General features: G+C 41.3%; 1 protein-coding gene across 4 annotated transcripts in view; it reads left to right on the forward strand.

The window, feature by feature from the left end:
• The first annotated feature begins 927 nt into the window (after positions 1–927).
• Positions 928–21,717, forward strand: part of MSRB3 (methionine sulfoxide reductase B3) — a 64,810-nt gene continuing 44,020 nt past the window's right edge. The window contains exons 1-2 of one of the 4 annotated variants that reach the window (XM_081928121.1): positions 946–1,135; positions 15,747–15,873. In XM_081928121.1, coding sequence (XP_081784247.1) covers positions 15,798–15,873 — 76 coding nt within the window. In that variant the 5' untranslated portion in view covers positions 946–1,135; positions 15,747–15,797. Of the gene's footprint in view, positions 1,136–13,137; positions 13,282–15,746; positions 15,874–21,717 lie in introns of those variants that run through there. The other 3 variants (XM_081928118.1, XM_081928119.1, XM_081928120.1) reach the window with 3 other exon arrangements.

Below are 21,717 nucleotides of genomic sequence, written 5' to 3' on the forward strand. Positions count from 1 at the left end.
CCAGCTGTTGGACTGCAAGTCCCATCATGCCTGGCCATGGGTCGTCCCGGCTATGGATGATGGGAGTTGTAGTCTTAACGGCTGGTGATCCAAGTTTGAGAAATACTGAATTCTGATCTTTTTGCTGCACCACTACGCAGCTCTGCCATGGGTTTTGTAGGCTTCAAGCTTGCTTTAAAAAAAAAAAAACCACACACACCCCAATTACTTACTTGGACCTAACAAAGCAAGAGGTCTGATGACTTCTTTCCATCCTGGGTATGGGTGGGATGCTTATCTGTATTACACTTTTATCATGTTCTGGTCTTTTTCTAAATAGCTCTGTGAAGAGCACTCACATTTAAAAAAAGTAGTCTGACCTACCCAGCTTATGCCTCATAGTAGATGCTGAAGAAATGCAAATGGAAAGGTTAATTTAGCTAGCGCCTGAGTTTGCTTCCACGCCCCCGTTCCTACTTTTGCATCTGTCTTTTAAGCTGCGATCCTAAGAGCATGGGGATGCGGATTGCTTTCTTTACAGATCTCTCTGCAAGCCTTGTCTTACTTGTTTTGGACTTGGGAGAAGCTGGCTGGAGGAGGGAAGGGGGAAAAAAGCCAATCAAATAAAACGCCCTGCTTGCAGCAGAGCTCTGAAAAGGCACACGGCCAAATTCCAGCTGGAAGCAGAGCCATAGGGACCCATCATCACCCGAGGACTTGATTTTGAGGGGAGTCAGGAGTTCGCCTCCCCGGGAGGGTGGGTGGGTGGGTGGGGGGCGGAGTGAAGCTCACCCCGAGGTGCCTCAGGAAAACCACAGCCCCTATTTATCCCCCCTCGGCCGGCTTCTCCACAGCTCGCGCTCTCTATGCTCATATTTGGAGTTGCCTGGGCAGCCGGTGCCCAGGAATTTCCCGTCATGCCTCTCCGAGAGGCGGCTGGGCCTGTCATTTCGCCGGGCCGTAGGCGGGCGGCGTAGCTGAGGGGGAGACGGTGCCTTCAGCCCCGGCTGCTGCTGCTGTTTCTTCTTCTTCTCCTCCTCCTCCTCCTCGTTCTTCCCGCGTTTACTTTCCGCCCCGCCGCCCTCCATGCGCGCCGAGTTTCCCTCGCTGCTGCTCAACTTCTCTTGCCTTGTGGCGGCCGCTGCGCCGGTGGCAGGTAAGGGAGACGTCGTCGGCCGTCATTGCTGCAGACCGGGCAGCCTGCCTTGCCTTGCCTTGCCCTGCCTGCCTCCCTTCGGGTTTCTAGAGCTTTCCATCCCGGCCCCGCTTTCTCTCTAAGACCCCACACCACCTTAAAAGTCTAGGGAAAGGAAGCCATGTCATCCCTCCCTGAAGCTCAGGCATGTCTACTCGGGAGTAAGACCCCCACCGTTGGCACTTGTTCCCAGGTAAGTGGGCACAGCAAGAAGCACTCCTAGCCTAGGAGTCCTAACTCCTAAGGGCTGAGGTGTCTTCACCTCCCTTCCCCCCATAAAATATTTGAGGTCCCCCCCCCAAAAAAGTTGATAGGCATTGCCATTCAAATGGTTTCATGTGCACCCTGAATTGTTATCGATTTTGTGACGGGCGGGGCTTACTACCCCCCCCCCAATATTTTGATCAAGTTGGCACTCGGACTCCTACACGGCAGCCCACTTAACCTGGGAGCAGGTGCCATAGATACTAAAGGGATTTTCCTATGTGTAAAAAACCCCAAAACAATCCACAAATGTCTTCGGAATGGTAGACAGTATGCTTATCTAAAAGGGAAAACCTTTACTTTTTGTTTCAAGGGGTTAAGAAGGTAATTGTGGCCATAAAACCAAGGGCTGGTAATGATTTCTGGGTTAAGTATGTAGGTAAAGGTTGTCCTGCTTGGAGTATCGCAGGAAGGCCCTTCTCACCTAGTATAATGTTTCCACATCATGGCCTCTGGAAGCTCCCGACAGGAGCATGACGTACAAATTTGCATGTTGCGTATGTGCAGTTAGCTAACTTTAGCATCAGGATTTAATGATCTTGTGGTGTGGTATCCTCTTTAGATAGCGGTGTGTGTTACAAACTGTGTTAAACCAGCTCCAGCTGCATTTAGGGACCCTGCACTTCTGTCCCAAAGTCCTGCCTGGACGGCAGCACTGCTTATGTGGCAACAAAATCCAAAGGGTACTGTACTTTATTTGGTTTGCTTTTGGCACCTGCAGTAGGCTGGAGGGTAATGGGAGGGGTGAACCCTCACCCGCATAATACAGGGTTGCCTCTAGATCCTCTTTGTAAGGATCCTATACTGGAGGAATTTACATTTGTTTTCCCATTTTGGGTGTAATAATTCCCAAAGCAAATCGTGTTCTAAAGGAGAAGTTATTTAATGGTCCAAAGTGAGCTTATGACTCATGAATAGAAATAAAGCTGTTGGCAACTTTCTGGACTTTTGAGAATGTATGTCCTAACTGGCCATGGAATGCTGGAATGCTAAGTCACATCCTATTGAGGGCTTGAAAAAATAGTTTACTCTTAGTTTTAATGCTGTGGAACCATGATGCACAGGTGAAATCATTTCAATCTCTGTGCACAAAGTACAGAATAGATACAGAGGACCAGGAGGAGCTCCTTTTTTTAAATTCATAAATGGGGGCTAATACTTTACACACAGAACTATGCACATATAAACAGATAAATGAATCCTTGCAAAAAAAATAGACAAGCAATCTTTTATCAGCTAATTACTTTGAAGGTTGTGGGACTTCAGATTGTAAAAATTCCCTTTACAGTATAGTTGCTGATATTGAATCATCTCACAAAAAATAATAGCATGACCTAGAGCAGAAAGAGGAAGACTAAGATACACAATATATTAGAGTGAGCAAAGTTAACGGACAAACTGTGTGAAAAGGACAATAGTGATTTTGAAAAAGAATGTGAACCTTTACAATATATTTGCAGAAACAAAACAAAAAACATGGACTCGATGGCAGGATTTAAATAAACATTTACAATTTTATTTATAGACAACAAGAAGTATAACAATATGATAACATAGTATTATATACAAACAGCAGAAAGTATCATTTGATGTAATAAACCAGAAATGGAAGCCGAGGGAAGTCAACAGGGAGGGGGGAAATTGGGAAATGGATGTTTTGTAATGATATTGGATATTTGTTACAAAAAAAGAAAATCAATAAAAAATATTTTTTAAAAAAGATACACAATGTATTAACATTTAGGTCTTTTCCTAAAGTTTATTGTAAGATGGAAACAAGGATGTAAATTAGTGCTGTGAAAAAGTATTCTATCTTGGAATAAGATGCCTTATTCTATATTGAGAGACACTTTTTTGTTGTTCATCTCCCAGAATCTTGGGCAGGCATTCAAAGCTTCAAGGTAGTCCAATAGATATTGCCTCCTAGTGTCCTGCCACCACCTTTGCCTAGTCAGCTGGAATTCAGGGAAAGGACTCAGCTTTCTGAACAGTGTTGACAATTCAGGGATTCCCTCATGCCTATCAGCTAAGCCATGTCAAGGATCCCAATTCCTTTGGATGATGTCACTGGAAATAGTTCCTTGTTTATGGAATGCCTCCCTGGTGAGATGCATCTGTCTCACCCCTTATTAACTTTCAGGAGGAATTTTAAAACATTCCTGTTTATGCAGGCTTTTGATTGCACTAATATACTTGGCAACCTTGAAATTATTAGCTCTGAGGATAAGTGGCATTCATTTTTTTTAATGTTTTAAATTTCTTAAAAGTTATAATTCCTATTCAGTTTTTAAATGCTGAATTCTCATTTCTTATTCTTAAATACATTCCAGTGTTCCTTCAATGCACATTGGAATTAGTAGTAGCATACTGCTCACAAGATTACATAGATAGAATGACGTGTTCCTTCCCCATATTCTTGCTCAGAGTGGCCCAGCTTTTCATCCCAAGTGAGCAGCAAGAGTGCTTTTACACAGAACCCGCAGGTTTCACACTTCCTTTTCATGTGGGGATGGGGGGGGGAGCAAGCTCAAAGTTTGATGCCCCCCCCAGCCCTTGCACTGCCTTTGCAAAGCTAGTTAAGGAAGGCATGGGGCTTTGGGAAGGAGGTATGAAGCTCTAGCAGGATCCTTGAGCCCTTCTACCTCTTTCCCAAAGCTGGGAAAAGTGCTAACTAGGCTTTCAGAAGGAGGCAGGAGGACTCTAGAGCCCTCATTCCTCCTTCCCAAAACCCAATGCCTTGCTTACCTGGCTTGGGGAATTATACATCTCTGCTTCTTGGGAGAAAAGCAATGACAAACCTAGACAGCACCCTAAAAAGCATAGACATCACCTTGCCAATAAAGGTCCGTATAGTTAAAGCTATGGTTTTCCCAGTAGTGATGTATGGAAGTGAGAGCTGGACCATAAAGAAGGCTGATCGCTGAAGAATTGATGCTTTTGAATTATGGTGCTGGAGGAGACTCTTAAGAGTTCCATGGCCTGCAAGAAGATCAAACCTATCCATTCTTAAGGAAATCAGCCCTGAGTGCTCACTGGAAGGACAGATTCTGAAGCTGAGGCTCCAATACTTTGGCCACCTCATGAGAAGACTCCCTGGAAAAGACCCTGATGCTGGGAAAGATGGAGGGCACAAGGAGAAGGGGACAACAGAGGGCGAGATGGTTGGACAGTGTTCTCAAAGCTTCTAAAATGAGTTTGACCAAACTGCAGGAGGCAGTAGAAGACAGGAGGGCCTGGCGTGCTCTGGTCCATGGGTTCACGAAGAGTCAGACATGACTAAACGACTAAACAACAACAACAAAGGTGACAGTTGCATAGAATATATTAGAAGAGGAATGAAGCTTTCTGTATATTAGTGGAATATAAACAGGTGATGAATATGAACTTGTAGTGTACCAATAGAGTATCGGGAACTCGGTAGCTCAGCCAGTGGGATTACTTTCACCACCCAAGCAAGCCTCCCTTACCAAAGAAAACTGGGAATGCACTTTTAGGGCGCATTGGCAGCAGCATCTCTACCTGCTCCACAACTGATGCCACATTTGACCTTAGGTGTGGGGCAAGTGAGTGTGGGTTTCGGAAAATGGCCTCTCAGACCAAACTGGGACCAGTGCTGGGTCTAATTATGCCCATTGGCTAGAGGTTCTCCATGCCTGGTTTAGCTCACGTTCTATAACAGTAGATGTGAATCCACCCACATTGTGGCATAGTGCAGATCACTTTGATTCCAACCTAGTGCTGAGAATTTCTACTTGCTTGCTGACTCACTACTGTTTCTTATGGGACGCTTTTTTATGCTTACTTTTATAGTTCTGTCCTAATGCCTAGAGTGTAGTTTCCTTCTTTGTGTTGTTGTTGTTGGAGTTTGCCAAGAAATGTGAGCAAGAGAGCCCTTCAAGGCTTATTTCCAACAGAATTTCCATGTGACTATTAAACTTAAACATTTGTTCCTATATTATTTTAAAGGTTTAGTGCTCTTGAGATTATAATATTTGGTTTAACGATATTTATTTCTGCACTTGATATAAAAGTATCAGATGTCCATGTCCTAATGGCAACCTATGAAAACATAATTAAAGATTTGAAAAAGCTCTATAGACTCTGCCATAAAAGCTTATGCCACAATTCATTTGTTAGTGTTTACGGTGCTGCATGACCTCTTGTTAATATTGTATGTCTCTCTTATCCATCTTAACTATTAGTTTCCCCAGGATACAATATCTGTCTGCTTATATAAGAGGAAAAGGTTTGTGTTGGGCTCTTTATTCTGAACTGACAAAATACTTCAAATACTCTTACTGATTTTCCCCTTGAGTTGTTGGTTAGAGAGATGGTGAATTGGAGCAGACAGCTTCAGTATCTGCTTTTTTAGTATTTGTTGTAGCATAATCACACCTAAATGTCAGAACGTAAATCCTTACAGCCAAAGAGTGCCATCAAATGCAGTGCTTTAATTTTTTGTTAGAAGTTAATGGTAACCATTCATTTATGGGAAAAAACTCCTGCTCTAGTGCATTCGGGGACACCAGTGGTGCAGGGACTGGCCCTCCAGATGTTTTGGGACTACGACTCCCATCTTCCTTAGCTAACAGGACCGGTGGTCAGGGATGATGGGAGTTGTAGTCCCAAAACATCTGGAGGGCCGAGTTTGCCTATGCCTGGTCTATTTACTGCCCCTGGTTATCCGGGACTGTTCATATCAGCAACACCCTTTGATTCTGTTAAATACTGTACATCTACAATCTTTCAAATGTTGCTATCCATCTTAATACCATGGTTATTTACAGTTATGTAAGTTTTATAAATTGGTCAAACTTTAAAATCAGGTTTAACTGAATTAGGGGAAATGTTTGTGTGGGAGTGTTTAAATTGGCTTTATTCTAATCTTGTTTAAGGTGGCAAGGAATCAGATTAAACTAAGCCAACTAAGGCGATTTTAAAGGAGAATAGGTGTCTCCACTAACTGGATTTTCGCCTATTTAATTAAATAAGATTTCAAAAAGATTTTTGTTCAAACTAGGCCAGAATCATTCCTTTAAACAGAGAATTGGCTCATGCATTGAGTGTTTAAAAGCAGATCTGCAGTACTGTACAGCAGAAAGTAGATCTTGCCTGGCAATGTAGCAGCCTCCTCTGGCACGTACAGAGTTTACCAAGGCACTAGTTTAATCTACTGCATCCAAAAATGCTTAACTGAGCACCTGTGCCATCTGTAGCCCTTTTCTGGAGGGAAGACCCTGGAACATGGGCCCTGGAACTTTGACTATAACATCAGTTTTCAGGGACAAGAAGAGACTAATATAATTACCCCCATGATTGTATATCTTTTTTGTGCACATTTCTGTGGATTGCCTTCTAATTATAGATCCATTCTCTGTTACAGAAGTGGTGATCCATTTTCTGTCTGAGGGCCATATTTCCTCATGGGCAGCCACATACCAGTGGTGGGCAGGGCCCAGGGTCGACAATTCTACTCTTCTACTGGATTCTACTCTTACCTTTGTCCAGTAGGCTATATTAAAGGTAAAGGTAAAGGTACCCCTGCCCGTACGGGCCAGTCTTGACAGACTCTAGGGTTGTGCGCCCATCTCACCTAAGAGGCCAGGGGCCAGCGCTGTCCGGAGACACTTCCGGGTCACGTGGCCAGCGTGACAAAGCTGCATCTGTTGAGCCAGTGCAGCACACGGAAACGCCGTTTACCTTCCCGCCAGAGCGGTCCCTATTTATCTACTTGCACCCGGGGGTGCTTTCGAACTGCTAGGTTGGCAGGCGCTGGGACCAAGCAACGGGAGCGCACCCCGCCGCGGGGATTCGAACCGCTGACCTCTCGATCGGCAAGCCCTAGGCGCTGAGGCTTTTACCCACAGCGCCACCCGCGTCCCCTATAGGCTATATTACAGCTACCCAAAAGTCAGGCGTTTCTACACCCTGACCCACCACCCTCAACAACTCTCTTCAAACAAGCAAGAAGTATTTTTTATCACAGTTCAAGAACACATTGCAGCCAGGCGAAAGCACCTGAGGACGGTGCAGAGCAGGACCAGTGATGGGTATCGCCTGTGTGCTGGTCCAGGAGGGAGGTTACCGTGGGGCGAGGTCCAGGACCTGAGTTGAGGGTCAGCAGACAGTCCTCCACAGGCGAAGCGGGGTCTACAGCAAGAAGCCGGGCAAGGACAGGAACTCTGGGGGAACAGGACTGGATGCTGGCCAAAACAGCTCTACAACGACGTTGCTCCCGCAACCTGGGATCGGGCTGACTGGCCTTTATCTTCTCTGAGGCCAGGGGTGGTCCCGGCCCCCAGGAGACCCGCCTCTCCTGGCCTTAAGGCGAACACTCCTCCTGGGAGAAACCAGTTCCCTTCGCCTCTCTGCCCTTCGCCTCTGCAGTTCAGGAGAGGCTGAAGGGTTACTGGACCCAGGGGGAGACTCACCTGTAGGCACTGAGTCCTCAACCACCTCCGGAGCCCGAGTGGATTCAAGTGGTGCCTGCTCCTGAGGATCCGGCACAGGTGTAGGCGCTTCAGAATCAAGGCCCTGTCCCAGCTCAGCCGGCCCTGGAGGCGGGGACTCCTGTGCAGGCTGGGATTCCTCCGGTTCAGCCTCTGAATCGGATTCCCAGGCCATCACAGCCTGGGGAGAATCTTCAGGAAAGACAGAAGTCTATAGAGGGCCACATTTGTATCCCAGGCTGGTTATTCCCCACCTGAGCTCTATTACAACACCAGAATATGCTCCTTGGGCATCATCCTTGATCTCTGAAAAATTCCTACACTAAATGTCTCATCAACAGGATGCCTATGGATGCCTATGCGTTGCCTGACCTCATTTTATGAGTCACCATAGCCCTGCTTGATCCTCTAGTGTGTATCACCCTTTGCATACTATGACACCTATATCCATTTTCCATCCTCTCTACTGGGTGAGTTGGTCTTTTTATATATTCTGCCAAGAGTATGGAATGCTCCCTTTTCCTAACTCACAGCAGCTATAAGCAGATGGAGCGTAGTTTCTAGGAAACACAAGGAAGTAAGTCTTCCACTGTTGTCTTATTACTTGCACATTGAGTCTAGGGGATTCCCCAGGATGGTTTTAGACTTGCCTTTTGCAAGAGTTTTAAAGTGGTGTTTATTTTCCTTTATAGAGAACTACTGTGCTCATATCTTCTTGCAAGGAAAATGCAGCTATGTTAAATCCTCAGATCAATAGCTGGGCAAGTGTGCACTGTCATTTGGTTGTTCCACTGACATCAGCTGGACTTTTGTAATGAGTGCAATGACAAAGCAAAATTTACTGTTCTGTCCTTCTCATCAATCTGGCCCTTTTAAAAACCCAGCAATTTTAAATAAAAGTGGGGAACTACTAAAACACCTCCAACAATTCCAGGCCTGTACTAATATTATAAAAAATATAATTACCATTTGAATCTGGCAGTTGTGTCAAGTGCTTGTATATCTATTTACTACAAGCACTCAAATAATAAGAAAATTAGATGATAATAAATAATAACGATAAATGATAATATTTGATTGATGCCTGAACATGGGTGAGATGTTAGGAGGTTTGCCTTCCCTGTCTGCAAGGTGAGATATGATAAGAAATTCTCTTTGTCACCTGGACTGCACTAATAAAAATGACACTTCATGATATGTTGTGTTCTTTGGGGATTGGGCTGGGCTACAGAGGCCACAGAAAACAGAGAATTTGGGAATCGGTTTTGTGCCTGCATCATAAATGGAATGCCTGACTATTCATGGGAAGCAGGGAAAGGGGTTTAAAAGAAGACTCAGTAAATCAATTTGGTATTTAAATTTTCAGACTTAATTTGTGTTCCCAATATTTTCTTCTTCTTCTTTTTAAATGCACAGTTATGTTGCTTTTTTCCTTTAGTCCTTTAGTCATTACGTAGGACAAGGGAGGATATGAAATCAATAATTCAGCTTTAATAATAGCCCACAAAAGCTTCCATGACATAAGGGGAAGAGTTTTTTCTCCCTCATGGTCACAGGCTGAACTTTTGTGACACAGAATAACCATTAGAAGGTAAAAAAACGAATGTTTTGGGGCTTTTTTATCCTTGAGTTCAGTGAATAGTTTAAATCTCACTGTGGCATACATTTTTACTTTTAATGTCTGATGAAAATGGTATTTTATACATTATTAAAGAAAATGAGAAGACCATGATTGCTGCCAAAATGACTTTTGCAGTTACTGGCTTCAGTGTGTGAATTGTGAGAGACCAAGTTCTTTATGTAATTTTCACTCTAGTCATGAATTTGCTAGGTGCCCTGAGGCAAGCCGTTATCTCTTAGGCTCTGCAGTAAGAGGGTAATATTACTGACTACCTGTAAGGTAGGGTTGTTGTAAGGGTTACTAAGATCACATGTACATAAAGCACTCTCAATGAACTCTAAAGAGCTATATAAATGCTAAGTGTTAGCATCATCTAGATTTTTAATGCAGTAATTTAACATAGATGTGGCTGCTGCGTATGGTTCTGCACCTACAATTCTGATGGCTTAAAAATGTTTTCTTTGTTTGGGTATTTTATGGGCTATTGACTCCCAATATGTTGTATCAGCAAATTCATTGACATTAAGAATTTACTGCAGCTTTGAGTGACTGTCAGTTCTCTGCTGTGCTAATGGCTTGTTAAGAAAGACATCTAACGACTTAGAACTGAACACAAGCCATTTCTATTCTAAGAAGCAATTATGTATGCTGACACAGCATATGCTATTGAAACAGCCGTTCTTACATGTTGTTCCAGCTAACCATGTATTTCATCTCATAACTATTAAATGTTCAGGTGGAAAACCCTGCTTGGTGACATTTTGTCCCCCCCCCCCCATTTAATGCAGCCCCCTACTTTAAAGCAAGTTCTTCAGTTTTAACCTTTCCATTAATTTGTTGACAAAATGTATAAATAAGGTATGACATTATAGGTTCAGCCAAAACTGACCATAGAGGGTAAGTGGGATTACTGCAAATTGAGTTTTTCCTATGTTTCTCCATTGCAGACATTCCATTACAGTCTCTCAGCATTCTTTCATATTCCCTAATACTGATTTGAGTCTTCCTCTCCTTGTGCTAGGGACGCGGGTGGCGCTGTGGGTTAAACCACAGAGCCTAGGGCTTGCCCATCAGAAGGTTGGCGGTTCGAATCCCCGCGATGGGGTGAGCTCCCGTTGCTTGGTCCCTGCTCCTGCCAGCCTAGCAGTTCGAAAGCACGTCAAAGTGCAAGTAGATAAATGGGTACCGTTCCAGCGGGAAGGTAAACGGCGTTTCCGTGCCCTGCTCTGGTTCACCAGAAGCGGCTTAGTCATGCTGGCCACATGATCTGGAAACTGTACACCGGCTCCCTCGGCCAATAAAGCGAGATGACCCCAGAGTCGGCCACGACTGGACCTAATGGTCAGGGGTCTCTTTACATTTACCCTTTACTTCCTTGTGCTAATGTAGCCAAAACCATATACGGGAAGTATTGGCAGACTCAGGGTATCCCAAAGTATGTACAAGTAGGGAAAAGCCTCCTGCTGAAACAAACCTAAAGGAGAACAACAAAGAAAACAAGTATCAACAGGCTTGATGCTTATACTAATTACAAAAGAACACAAATTATTGTGGAGCAATTACATTGTTGTTTCTGTTTTTAAATGAATTATTTTGTTTTATATTTATTCTGGGCTTCCCTGAATAAGCTATGTGTGGTGCACCTAGTTCCCCCATTTCATGGCTGAGGATTTGAATTTGGGTCTTCCTAATTCGCCCCTTTGCCTGTGTTAACCATACCAATCCTTCCTGCTCCTGGTCATCAAATAAGGCTGACAATCTCACCTGTACCTTGCTTCCTTCCCAGGATCCCCCTTCCGCCCGTTGTTGCAAAATATCCCTGTCAATAACTCAGGCAGAGATCTTGCAAGAACAATCAGTTTTCTTCCTCTGAAGAGTTGCTGCCTGCTGCCCATTGGTGGCCTAAGAGTCTGCCCACCTACTATGTCTTTTGTCTGAGACCATGCTCAGTGTTCCATTGGAACACTTGGTTAGCGCCACAGGGCTTTTTTGGGGGAGCTCAGTTGGCCCCCTCTCATTGCTTTTCTGAAGTTCTGTTAATGCCTTTCCCCCTTCTTGTTCTGAGCTATATTCTACTTGTGCCTGTTTTTTTCATATGATTATGTGTTGATTAAATTATGTTTTTAACTTGTGATTGTGAGCTGCCTTAGGGACTCCACGCGGAACCCCATGTGGATAAATTATTTTATATTCCATGCACCTGCCTGTCAATTTGACTGTTTACTCGAGGGAAATTGTGAAAATAATAGGCGCTTTCATCACTGTAGACTTCACTGCTGCTATGCAGCTGCAATACACCAAGGCAAGATAGTGAGCCATCTGTCTTCTTTAACCCACCACCCCAAGCTTTAGGTGATCAATGCCTGATTCTTGGGTTTTATGCAAGATTCACACTTTGATGCCTTAGTATCTGTGGATTTTTGTCAAGGGTATTTTAAACTTGTGGTATTACCCACTCCTCTGTTTGATGAAAGGTTGTTCCATATGTCTGGCAAAGCCTACTTTTTATTGTTAAGATGGTTTGAGCATACTTATAACACCAATCCTGGCTCAATTACACTGGCTTCCATTTAGTTCTAGGTCCAATTCAAAGTGCCTGTTTTGACACATAAAGCCTTAAATGGCTCAGGACTGCAATGTTGTTGTTTAGTCGTGTCCGACTCTTCGTGACCCCATGGACCAGAGCACGCCAGGCACTCCTTTCTTCCACTGCCTCCCGCAGGACTGCAATACAGTACCTCAAAAAACTGACTCTCCCCATATGAACTGACCCCAACCCTGTGATCATCATCTGAGGCCCTTCTTTATGTGCCTCCTTCTCGAGAGGTCTGAGGGTGGCAATGTGAGAAAAGGCCTTTTCTGTGGTGGCTACCTACTTGTGAAATGTTCTTCTTAGGGAGGCCTGCCTGGCGCCTTCATTATGTATCTTTAGGTGCCATGCAAAAACTTCCATCTTCTCCTAGGCCTTTGGCTAATTAAAGAATATATGGCATTTTAAGCTATGTATGTGGGTGGAGTATTGTTTTTGTTTGTTACTATGTTATGTATTTTTGTGCTTTTATATTGTAAACTGCCCTGTGGTCCTCAGATGATGGGAGATATAGAAATTCAATGAATGAATGAATGAAATATGTTGTGAGAAGCTTAAGCACCCTTTTTTTTCTAAGCATATGACAATAAGTGTCAGACTCCTGAGATGAGGCAATCCTTTCTGAATTTTCAGTGAAATCCCAAATTGCATGTGTTCACTGTGTGTACCGTTACACAAAACAGATGGACTTATTTAGTCTAGAGCGCTTAATTGCTTCTTGAGTGTGAGCCAACCTACACTTTTATTCCTAGTTGATATTAATCTTTTTAACTTTCAAAAGTTCTATCATCTGGTTTAAGCAACAACACAAGCCATTCCTTTCGCTCACACTTTTTCCCTATGCTAACCACTAGGTGGTGCTCTGCTCCTTAGCTAGTGGAAAGAGCAGCATTAATCATAAATCACTAAGCCAAAGCATGCTAGAGGCCTCTCTACTCCTGGGGCACCCAGTTTTTTTTTTTTAAATGGTAGAATACATCTTTGTTCTTTGCCTGACCTGAAGAGTGACATCACTGCCTTTCTTCCTGTTGCACTGTAGCTGCTTGACTCACAGTCTTTGACACAAGCCAGATGGCTGCAATTGGTAGGCGCACAGGCTGCCTGGTACTACAGTTGATGAAACAGAATAGGAAGACGTTTTATGATCAGCTGCGGGAGCACAATAAGACTCCAGCTTTGCTAGGTAATTACGTTTTCACTGCACACTTTTATTCCTTATGGTGAAGGTTGCTTGGGAGAAAAGATTACATTTTTATTTGTGTGTTTGGAATGCATATACCTTTGATCTTTTATTAGTCAGTAGTCTGCTCCAGAGGAATGTTAGTTGGGTGTTTTTTGGTTTTTTTTTTAAAGAAAGGAAACAAAAAAGCAGTTCTGCAGTCACTCGTGGAAATGACATGTTTATTTATGTTTAATGGTTCTCTCAGGCTATTCATTGTGGTACTTACCTTCTCACTCGTCCTCCCCACCTCTCCATTTAGGAACTCACAAATGTTTCATTTCCATCGCTTTCTAAGTCAGCGTTCAGCCATGTTAATTCAAGCAGGGTTTTTATTGCTATGGTAGTTGTTGGTACTTCAAACTGATTTAATAATACATATATTGATGCTTCTTATGTAAAGGGACTGGAAGAAGCAACATGCAACTTCCCCTTTGCTTGACGTAGGGGAAGTAGAAACAGTCATCCTTCTTGTACAGTGGTACCTCGGGTTACATACGCTTCAGGTTACATAGGCTTCAGGTTACAGACTCCGCTAACCCAGAAATAGTGCTTCAGGTTAAGAACTTAGCTTCAGGATGAGAACAGAAATCGTGCCCCGGCGGCGTGGCAGCAGCGGGAGGCCCCATTAGCTAAAGTGGTGCTTCAGGTTAAGAACAGTTTCAGGTTACGTACAGACCTCCAGAACAAATTAAGTACTTAACCCGAGGTACCACTGTATATATTTAGGGTGACCGCATATCCTACTTTACAGGACAGTTCTCTGAAGAAGTGGTCAAAATCCAATTTTAAGGATGGAGAAGGTACAACAAGGGGCCCTCTCAGTTAGTTCATGGAGAGCAGACTGCAGACACCACAGGTCACCTGGTCACTGTAACAAGATGTATTTCGTTTAAGCTAGGAGATGCCTCTAAATTTGCATCCTAGAAAATTTCACACCCATAACATATCCTCTTCTATCCACACCTTTGGTGATGTGTAACTGGGTAACCTACATACCTTTGCATGCCTTTTACATTGCATAACTAATGCGTGCGTGCACACAATGCAAATGGAAAGGATTGGATCCCAAGGTTTGTGTGAGTAGAAGGCCATTCATGCAGCAGATCTTTCCTGTCTCATCCAAACCATGCATCTCTGGACCACAGACTGTAGTGTGGGGTGGGAGGTACTGCAGTGGGGAAAGGAAATCACTGACAATTGGGAAGATACCTGTTGCATGAGTGTAGTTCTGCTTTCACAAGGTGCCTTCTCTTGCATAACTTTTGGATTCAATCTCATGTTTTTCAGAACTTAAAGAGGGCGCAAAGTAGATATAACTATTACCCACCAGGGCCTTCCTCCTACTCCTTCGATGTTTGCACACAGGTTTCTAGGCTATTGGTGTGTCCTGATTTAGTGTACCCATGGTGCCCACAAGCCAAATGAAAATGGTGTCAATTTCCATGTTGATCCTGTTTGGCCAAATTACACATCAGGGAATTAGCATGGAGGCCATAGATTATACTTTACAAAAAAGGAATTGCCCAGGTTCTTGTACAAACATCTGCGAAACTTTGCCTCCCTTTCTACTGCTTCCTGCAACTTTAGTTTACCTTCAGATTACAGGCGGATGAAGTTGTTGTCACGATGCAAAATTTGTGCAGCTAATAAAATGTTTTATTATACAAAGTGTGCAATCTATTGCAAACTCCTGGATATTCAGATGAATGGGAATAGCAGAAGAGAGATACAGCCTTGCACAATCTGTTTTATTGCAGCCTGCCAACTAGAAGTTTCTTTTTGGTTTGCATTGCAGAAACTTAGGAAAAGATTCTATGTTTATTTCATAGGGTAACTGCACTTTGCCAACTCTTGTAACAAATTTCCAGTCCCCTCAGATTAACTTTCCTCTCTGCATCTCTTGCTCTTTGACCAAAGGCCTCAGTGCAGTGTTCATGGGATTACACCATTTAAATATGATGACAGGGAAATTGTTAAAAGTACTCAACAGTTTCAAAGTGCCTATTATTTGTGTAACACTATCTGCCCCATTATTTTGAAGGGACCTGGAACATTCATGTAATCTCATAATAAGTGAAAAAGAAAAGTTCTGTGTTTTATTTTCTGAATTTTTCATGAGATCATTTCCCAATCATCCTTGAATTCCCTTCTATTTTGTGTCTTGTATTTTAGTAAGGTGCATCAACGCCTGGTGCAGCCATTGTGTTTGCTTATTATGTTATCAATCATGCTAATGTAATCAAGCATAAAAGCCTGACGGCAAGGAATTAGATAAAATTACTTATGAATGTGTATTTGGAATGTTAGTCTTGTATTTTCCTTTCATTTTAAAAAAAAAAATCATAACCACCAGTTTTGCTGTGAATGTATCTAACATTTTTGATGTTTTAATTTTATTTTCATCTTTTTTTTTCTCCCTTACTCAGCTCTTGCCCCTGTTCTTTGCCTCTGGTTGTGTTGGTGAGGATATTACAGTGATGTCTGCATTCAACCTTCTGCATTTGGTGACAAAGAGCCAGCCAGTGGCCCTGCGAGCCTGTGGGCTTCCCTCAGGTTGAATGGCTGCTACTTGTTGTGGTCATGCATATGGAGGTCCCTCTTAGTGACGTGGGTGCCTCTGCTACAGTAAATACTATGCCATGCTTTGCTAAACTGCTAGCTATCTAAAACGTCTGAAGCTGAAAGTGTTTGTTAAAGAGACACCATGCTTTACAGCTATGTTGAAAAATTATTTGAGAAATGTCTTGGAGGCCCATACATGACACAATTCCTTTAGACTTGACAACGTTTCTCAGTTCACAAAGAAATAATAAAAAAACAACAACCCCAATATAATTGTCCTGTAAATAATAGTCACATTAAATACTCCCCTAGCAATATATAAGCAATACAGTCGTACCTTGGAAGTTGAACGGAATCCGTTCCGGAATTCAGCTTCACTTCCAAAACGTTCGGAAACCAAAGCACAGCTTCTGATTGGCTGCAGGAAGCTCCTGCAGCCAATCGGAAGCCCCGTTGGACGTTCAGGTTCCAAAGAACATTTGCAAACCGGAACACTCACTTCCGGGTTTGCGGCATTCGGGAGCCAAAACGTCCGAGTAAAATTGACTCAATAACTGTCATAGTTTCCACTTCAAAACACTAGCACCTACTTTCCAGTCTAGATGTACTTAAGTGTACATTAATGAGGGAGAATGGAATTAGTAATATGGCTTATATATCTATAAGTAGTCACTGCCTTCTGTATTAGAAATTAGAGCTGGTCTGACTTTTTTTGTTCAGGTTTTTGTAACAGATTTGCACTTTAAGATAGTTTATGAATACCTTCAGAGCAATCTGCTTCCCCTCTCACCCAATACCCTCCCTTGTTCCAAGCCTATCACAATTTATGCCACCTTATTGGCCTCTTCCTAATATTGCTATTCATCTGGAATAAATCTTATTTTTCTGTAGGAAATATTTGAAGTTATATGTTTATATAATTGAGGTGTTTTTATTTTTTCCCCAATGCACAAAATTGGGCTTATTTAGAAACGACTTAGTTTTAAATTAACACATGTTCTGTAGAGATTTCAGCCTAAAAGTTAATTGCTCCAGATTTCCAGTAGATGGCACTAATTATGTATTCTTTTGAATATTTTAAATAGAATTATCCCTCTCCAAACAAGAAATCTTTCACATGCAGACTTAATCTTGTTTGAAAAGCAATTCTCATCTAGAAAATATATCAATAGTGTTCTACTTGACGATTGAATAATCTAACAATATTTGAGAATTCATTACATTTTTGTGTCCCAACATTTTCTGTGAATATACAGATAAATTTTGTTTTATAAAAACTTTAATGTAAATTTGTAAGGATAAAATAAAACCTTTATTCATATGTATTTATACAAAACTTTAAAATATATTTTCTGTAGCAGAGCACCATATTTATATAGGGGGAAACTGACTTTGCTTTGCTGTGAGTTTGCATTTTATAAGCTCAATCATCTCTTTTTCTCATTCACACTTTATGTTGCTTGCATCACCTTTTGCATGTAGTAGAAAGCTATTCTTCTTGCTCTTAGAAGTCTAGAAAAGTAGAATTACATGTATAATTTTAGTTACATTAATTGTTAAGATGTCTGAAAGACATGGATGCTTCTTAACACTAAAGTTTTTAAATACTGTGCAGTGTTTAATTGCTAGAATATTTAAATACCATTTATAAAATATTTTCTAAGTTCACAGTGGAAATTACAATACAGGTATTGGGCATATCATGTTATTTTTTGGTATGTTTTTAATGTTGAATTTTGTTTTCTTTTAATTGACTTTAATAATAATTAGGCAGTTTTAATGTGAAAATGAACTCTTACAAAGTCGTTAAGTAGCTTGTTGAGACTACTTTAATGATAATGGGAAATACAAAATTCAGCCACACCTGTCAAGCACTAAATATGTTTTGAGTATAATACCTATCAAAAAGGAAGATGCAAAACTGTTCAAATCTAGTGGGGGTTTTTATACAAAAGTCCTTTAGCAGATAGATGTTTTTAAAAATCTTAGTAAGATGTATAGTGAACCTATTTGCCCCAAGTTGAGCGTCACAGTTTTAAACACAGAATTCAAATTGTTGGATATTTAATCTTAAACTAATTTCAGTCTTTTCCTTGCTGTGAGTCTGTTTACTGTGACCACAACTTGAGAGCTGAATTTGTTCCTGTCCTAGTTATTTAAAGTGGTTTCTTTTACACATTTCAAAGAGTTCTAGACAATCTCTCTATTAAAAACAACATCCAAACTAGGAGATGAAGGGCCCTTTACTGTTTGAGGTCATCAGTGAGGTGTTTCAGAGAGGCTAAAGTACAGTCTCATATCTTCTGATCTAAAAACGTCCCTCCAATTTGTCCTTCTTGAAGATTGGTCACTGAGTAAGCAATGGTCCAGTTCCAGGAACACATGGTTACATCTGTACCAGTTCAATATTTGGTCAGGAAATAACATTAAGACTGTGCTTTTGACCTTGATTGTTTGTCTTCTGGTGTCTATGTTTGGGAGCTGGAAATTAACTCCAGACACTATAGAAGTAGTAATGATTGGGAGGTTTCATAATATAGAGCATGTTGGCACTCACACCATTGTTCAGAGTGTCAGCAATGTACATCCTCTGGTCACTTAAAGATAAAGGTAAAGGTACCCCTGACCGTTAGGTCCAGTTGCGGACGACTCTGGGATTGCGTGCTCATCTCGCTATACAGGCCGAGTGAGATGGTGTTTGTCCTTAGATAGCTTCTGGGTCATGTGGCCAGCATGACGAAACCACTTCTGGTGAACCAGAGCAGCGCACGGAAACGCCGTTTACCTTCCCGCCGGATGGTATCTACTTGCACTTGATGTGCTTTTGAACTGCTAGGTGGGCAGGAGCAGGGACCGAGCAACAGGAGCTCACGCCGTCGCGGGGATTCGAACTGCCGACCTTCCAATCGGCAAGCCCTAGGCTCTGTGGTTTAGACCACAGCGCCACCCGCGGCTTGCAGTGTTTGATGTGCTCCTATATTACTCTTCATTGAGTCCAGATATTCAGGTCGCAGTGGGTAGGCATGTACATTGTGGCCCTCTTTCAGAGATGGACCTCATGGCCATCATGCATAGCTTCATAATCCTGACATGATCCACCCTAAGGCACTTTGTGTGGCACTACCATTGGTAGTGGTTCAGAAGCTGCAGCTGGTGCAGAGCATTTGACCTTTCTTACGTGGAGAGCCTAGTCATAATCATAATGTATTGTGATCGACAGCACTCCAATGTCTGCACTGGCTTCCTGCTGCCTCCCACTCTCAATCTCAGGTGCTGCTGATTATTCCAACGGACCTAAATGATCTTGTCAAAACACACCCCACTGTTTTATTATATCATGACCTTTTTCATTTGAACAGTTCAGTTAAGCCCAACATCTAGTATGTACAAAGTCACGATTGCCTGGGAACTTTGGCAAAACCCAAGTTTCTACACCTGCTTGAAAGTCCAGAAAGACCCCAACACAGCTTACAAATAAGGAAACAGAGAGCAAAACACTATATAGCAATAAAGTGGCATCAGATACTGTATATATAAATGCAGAAAAATACATTTAAAATTTTTAGAATGCCAGGGCTTCCCTATCGTTTCATTCTAGAGTAGAAGTACTCAGGATTTGCTGGAATTTTATTTTTACATTTGTTTGTATTATTATTATTATTATTATTTAAGTCGTAACTAGTTTTGAGTGATGGAGAAGTAGTGTATAAATATTTGAAACAAGTGTGATTTAAAAACAAATAAACTCACTCTTTGAAGGCTAGTTGTTCCTCCACAGTTTTTAAAAGATTTCCCCCCCCAAAGAAAAGCCTGACTGGAATATTGGTAAAAAAATTAGTGAATATTAGAACAGTAAAAATCAGTAGAAAAATACTGGGAAGGTTGTACTGAAATTAATAAAGAATCAATCTACAAAATGTAAGTATGGCAACAATAATAATAAATTTATAAGATATTTTGTAATTTGTTATGTTTTATAAAAATGATACAAATACCCTCTGAAATGATATAATGGATGAATGCAAAGATGAAGTGCAATCCTTCATCTTTTAATTCTTCTAAACAAATTAAAGAAGACGTTTTTGTTCAGTCAAACTTTTGGTAGCCAGGGACAAATTGAGATAAGGCAAAAAGGGTTTGTTTTTGTTTTTTTATTGGACTTTGGAGCTTTGTTCTACCATTGCTACCTATTATGAACCTCTAGAGATGGAAGTGGGCCACATAAAATAAAATAAATAGTCTTTTTGTAGCCCTGGATTTAGATTGGAAGCTACGGTAACTTAAATTATAAAATTAAGAGATTGCATAGGGCAACATTGCCTTGTCTGTGGGTTTTTAACGTTGATCCCCAAACAGGTCAAAAGAGTGTTGCATGCATGAGTAATGTAGGTTCTTATTTTGCTTTTAGGTAAACTTCTGAAAGACTTATTAGTGCAAGAAAACAGCAGAGTCTGTGAATGTAAACTTCCACCACTTGACTTCTTAAAATAATCAACATAACGTTGTAAAGCACAAACCTCACTCACAGTTCGGAAACAATATTTATATTTAAGGTTGAGAAGCCAGGATGTAGGAAAATCTTGCTAATTTGTAAGGTGACCTTTAAGTGCACAAAACCCAAATAATTTGTCGCTTATGAAACAGGACATTCCTGCAAAATTTGGGTGAGTACTTGCATAGTGAATCTTGTAAGACAAAGAAATCTGGAATAAAGTCTTTATCCTACTCCAAAATAAGATTTAAACCAACAATGGGGTTAACAACAGTGGTCTTTCAAAGACTCCTATTAAAATGAGGGCTCTGCAGCCGTTAATGAGAGAGCTCAAAGTAGAAAACTTGAGTTTTTAAAAGAATGGCTAGATCAAAAGTAATTTCTAATCTGTGAGATAAAAGTTTCTTTCTAGTACCTTGCAAGTTAATAACAAAGCTTGTAATGTCTACTGTTTACTCCAATCAAATACTTTTAAATGTTCTTCTTTCTGCCTGCAAAGGGATAATCAGTAGTGACCAGAAGTATGTTTAAATTATATATTTATTTATTTATATATAAAGATGGAAATGGAATAAAGGGGAGGGGAAAAAAGAAACATCTTTCCTTAAATTATTTGAAAGCATCTGTTCTTTAAGCTACTTTTTATGAACACTTCTTAGTAATGACTGAAGGTAAAAAAGCAGAAAAGCATCCAATGTTAGGAAATTGCAATCCAATACCATGTAATTTAAACCTGCCGTTTCTTCTCTTGTACTAAATGACATACAGATGGATAACTCTGGTCACTCTACTTTGAGAACACAATTGCTTTCTTTATGAGCATATATCTATTACTAACAAACTTTTGTCAAGACTGTTTATTTCTAATCAAGCATAACTCCTTCAGTAATTAGAAAAACTCATTTTGAAAAACATTAGTTTTTCAGACCCAGGCTAACTGTAGACACTTCAAATGTTTTGATTTTCCTAAAACACCTGTGTGGCTTTTGAATATAATTTTAAATACATGTATTTGTAGCCTAACTTCAGTAGTATATGGCCAAAAACTAAAGTTTTTATAGGGTATTTAATGCCTTCCCTCCCCACCTGCCCATCCAACAACAGGATTCTTTAAAATATATATTTTGTGGTGATTTTGTCTTGTCAAACAACCCCATATTCATTCTGTTAAAAATAATTAAGTTAGATATTTTGAAAATGTTGTTATGGTAGCTTTTGTTACGTGAATGGTGCCACAGACCCCCTGAGTGGGCTACGTGGACCCCCAATTGGGAACCACTGGTCTAGCGCAATGTGAGCAAGCATGAATGAGCCACAACAAACCTTGGGGTTTGTTGAAATCA

The sequence above is a fragment of the Podarcis melisellensis genome (genome assembly GCF_964234715.1).
Source record: "Podarcis melisellensis genome assembly, chromosome: 10".
NCBI classification, from domain to species: Eukaryota; Metazoa; Chordata; class Lepidosauria; order Squamata; family Lacertidae; genus Podarcis; species Podarcis melisellensis.